Source organism: Penaeus japonicus, unplaced genomic scaffold, assembly GCF_977035675.1.
Source record: "Penaeus japonicus unplaced genomic scaffold, GWHDUDI00000001_assembly GWHDUDI00000002, whole genome shotgun sequence".
NCBI lineage: Eukaryota > Metazoa > Arthropoda > Malacostraca > Decapoda > Penaeidae > Penaeus > Penaeus japonicus.
The window spans coordinates 17,773,984-17,776,483 of NW_028234404.1; the positions used below are offsets into that span (position 1 = coordinate 17,773,984).

At 51.7% G+C, this 2,500-nt stretch overlaps 1 protein-coding gene across 1 annotated transcript in view; it reads right to left on the minus strand.

Moving 5' to 3' along the window:
• The window catches only part of LOC122264480 (adenosine deaminase 2), a 23,526-nt gene that overhangs the window by 6,801 nt on the left and 14,225 nt on the right, over positions 1-2,500 (minus strand). Inside the window, exons 10-11 of the mRNA XM_086548311.1 lie at positions 2,306-2,500; positions 1,908-2,065 (exon numbers count right to left, since the gene is read on the minus strand). The exon at positions 2,306-2,500 is cut by the window's right edge and continues 2 nt beyond it. Of these exons, the coding sequence (XP_086404437.1) occupies positions 1,908-2,065; positions 2,306-2,500 (353 nt within the window). The remainder of the gene's footprint in view (positions 1-1,907; positions 2,066-2,305) is intronic.

Sequence of the window (2,500 nt, forward strand, 5' to 3'; positions counted from 1 at the left end):
TCAACCTCACAGGGGCACAATCAACCTCACAGGGGCACAATCAACCTCACAGGGGCACAATCAACCTCTAAGGGGCACAATCAACTTCACAGGGGCACAATCAACCTCTCAGGGGCACAATCAAACTCACAGGGGCACAATCAACCTCACGGGGGCACAATCAACCTCACAGGAGCACAATCTTCCTCATAGGGGCACAATCAACCTCACAGGGGCACAATCAACCTCACAGGGGTATAATCAACCTCACAGGGGCACAATCAACCTCACAAGGGCACAATCAACCTCACAGGGGCACAATCAACCTCACGGGGGCACAATAAACTTCACAGGGGCACAATCAACCTCACCGGGACACAATCAACCTCACAGGGGCACAATTAACTTCACAGGGGTACAACCAACCTCACAGGGGCACAATCAACCTCACAGGGGCACAATCAACTTCACATGGGTACAATCAACCTCACAGGGGCACAATCAACTTCACAGGGGCATAATCAACCTCACAGGGGCACAATCAACCTCACAGGGCCACAATCAACCTCACAGGGGTACAATCAACCTCACAGGGGCATAATCAATCTCACAGGGGCATAATCAAGCTCACAGGGGCACAATCAAGCTCACAGGGGCACAATCAGCCTCTCAGGGGCATAATCAACCTCACAGGGGCACAATCAACCTCACAGGGGCACAATCAACCTCTAAGGGGCACAATCAACCTCACAGGGGCACAATCAACCTCACAGGGGCACAATCAACCTCACAGGGGCACAATCAACCTCACAGGGGCACAATCAACCTCACAGGGGCATAATCAACCTCACAGGGGCACAATCAACCTCACAGGGCCACAATCAACCTCACAGGGGTACAATCAACCTCACAGGGGCATAATCAATCTCACAGGGGCATAATCAATCTCACAGGGGCATAATCAAGCTCACAGGGGCACAATCAACCTCACAGGGGCACAATCAGCCTCACAGGGCCACAATCAACCTCACAGGGGTACAATCAACCTCACAGGGGCATAATCAATCTCACAGGGGTACAATCAACCTCACAGGGGCATAATCAATCTCACAGGGGCATAATCAATCTCACAGGGCCACAATCAACCTCACAGGGGCACAATCAACCTCACAGGGCCACAATCAACCTCACAGGGGCACAATGAACCTCACAGGGGCACAATCAATCTCACAGGGGCACAATCAAAAAAATTTATATAAAGGTAATATCTCAACCAAGGGGCATAATCAATCTCACAGGCACAAACAAGCTACCCAGGGGCTACAAATCAACCTCCCAGAGCCACAATCAACTATCACAGGAGCACAAGGAATCTCACAGGGGCACAATCAAGCTCACAGGGGCACAATCACCGCTCAGGACACAATCAAACGTCACAGGGCGTACAAAACACTCCTCAAAGGAATACATTAAACCCACAGTGGAACAAAGTACATACCTCCCAGGGCCACCAATCAACTTCACAGGGAGCACAATGAAACTCACAGGGGGTGGGGGGGGGGGGGCCACAATCAGCCTCTCAGGGGCACAATCAGCCTTCTCAGGAGCACATCAAACTCACAGGGGTACAACCAACCTCAAAGGGAATACAATTACCTCACAGTGGAAACAATCAAGCTCACAGGGGCACAATCAACCTCCCAGGGCCACAATCAACTTCACAGGGGCACAATGAACCTCACAGGGGCACAATCAGCCTCTCAGGGGCACAATCAGCCTCTCAGGAGCACAATCAAACTCACAGGGGTACAACCAACCTCAAAGGAATACAATTAACCTCACAGTGGAACAATCAAGCTCACAGGGGCACAATCAGCCTCACGGGGGCACAACCAACCTCACAGGGGCACGCAATCGCCGCGACCCACCTGGTTGGAAATCGGGCACACTTCGATGGGCACGTCCTTCTCCCTGGCGAGCGCCTTGGCCCGCGGGTGCTTGGTGATGGCGTAGCCGTGGCCGATCCTGGTGGCGTTGAGCAGCAGCGCGTCGATCAGGTTCTCGTCCGTCGACATGCCCATCCAGGCTGAGAGTGATGTGACGGAGGAAGGGAGGGGGGAGGTTAGGGAGGGCATTGCGTCAGCCATGCTTAAGATAAGGACGTGGTGGGATTTGACTCTATTGTTTTTGATTCTCAGAAAACTTAATGCAGTTTATATGTAACACCTAACATATTCTAATACACGACCCATTTTCATGTGAATCTGGAAATTCCTTTCATTTCATACCAAAGGGAAAGTCCCCAACAAAACCCATAATCACACACCTGTTTCCCCAGCGTGGTAGAACACCGGGACGGACGTGTTGCCACTCGACAGTGCAAGAAGCGGCTCCAGGTAGTTCTTCAGAGGAAAACCGAGGTCCTCTTGCCCAACGAGATCGAATCCGGCCACGAAATCTGGGTATTCTGCCTTCAGCTGTTTCACCAAGTCGACGTATTCCCATACCCTTTCTTCATTTT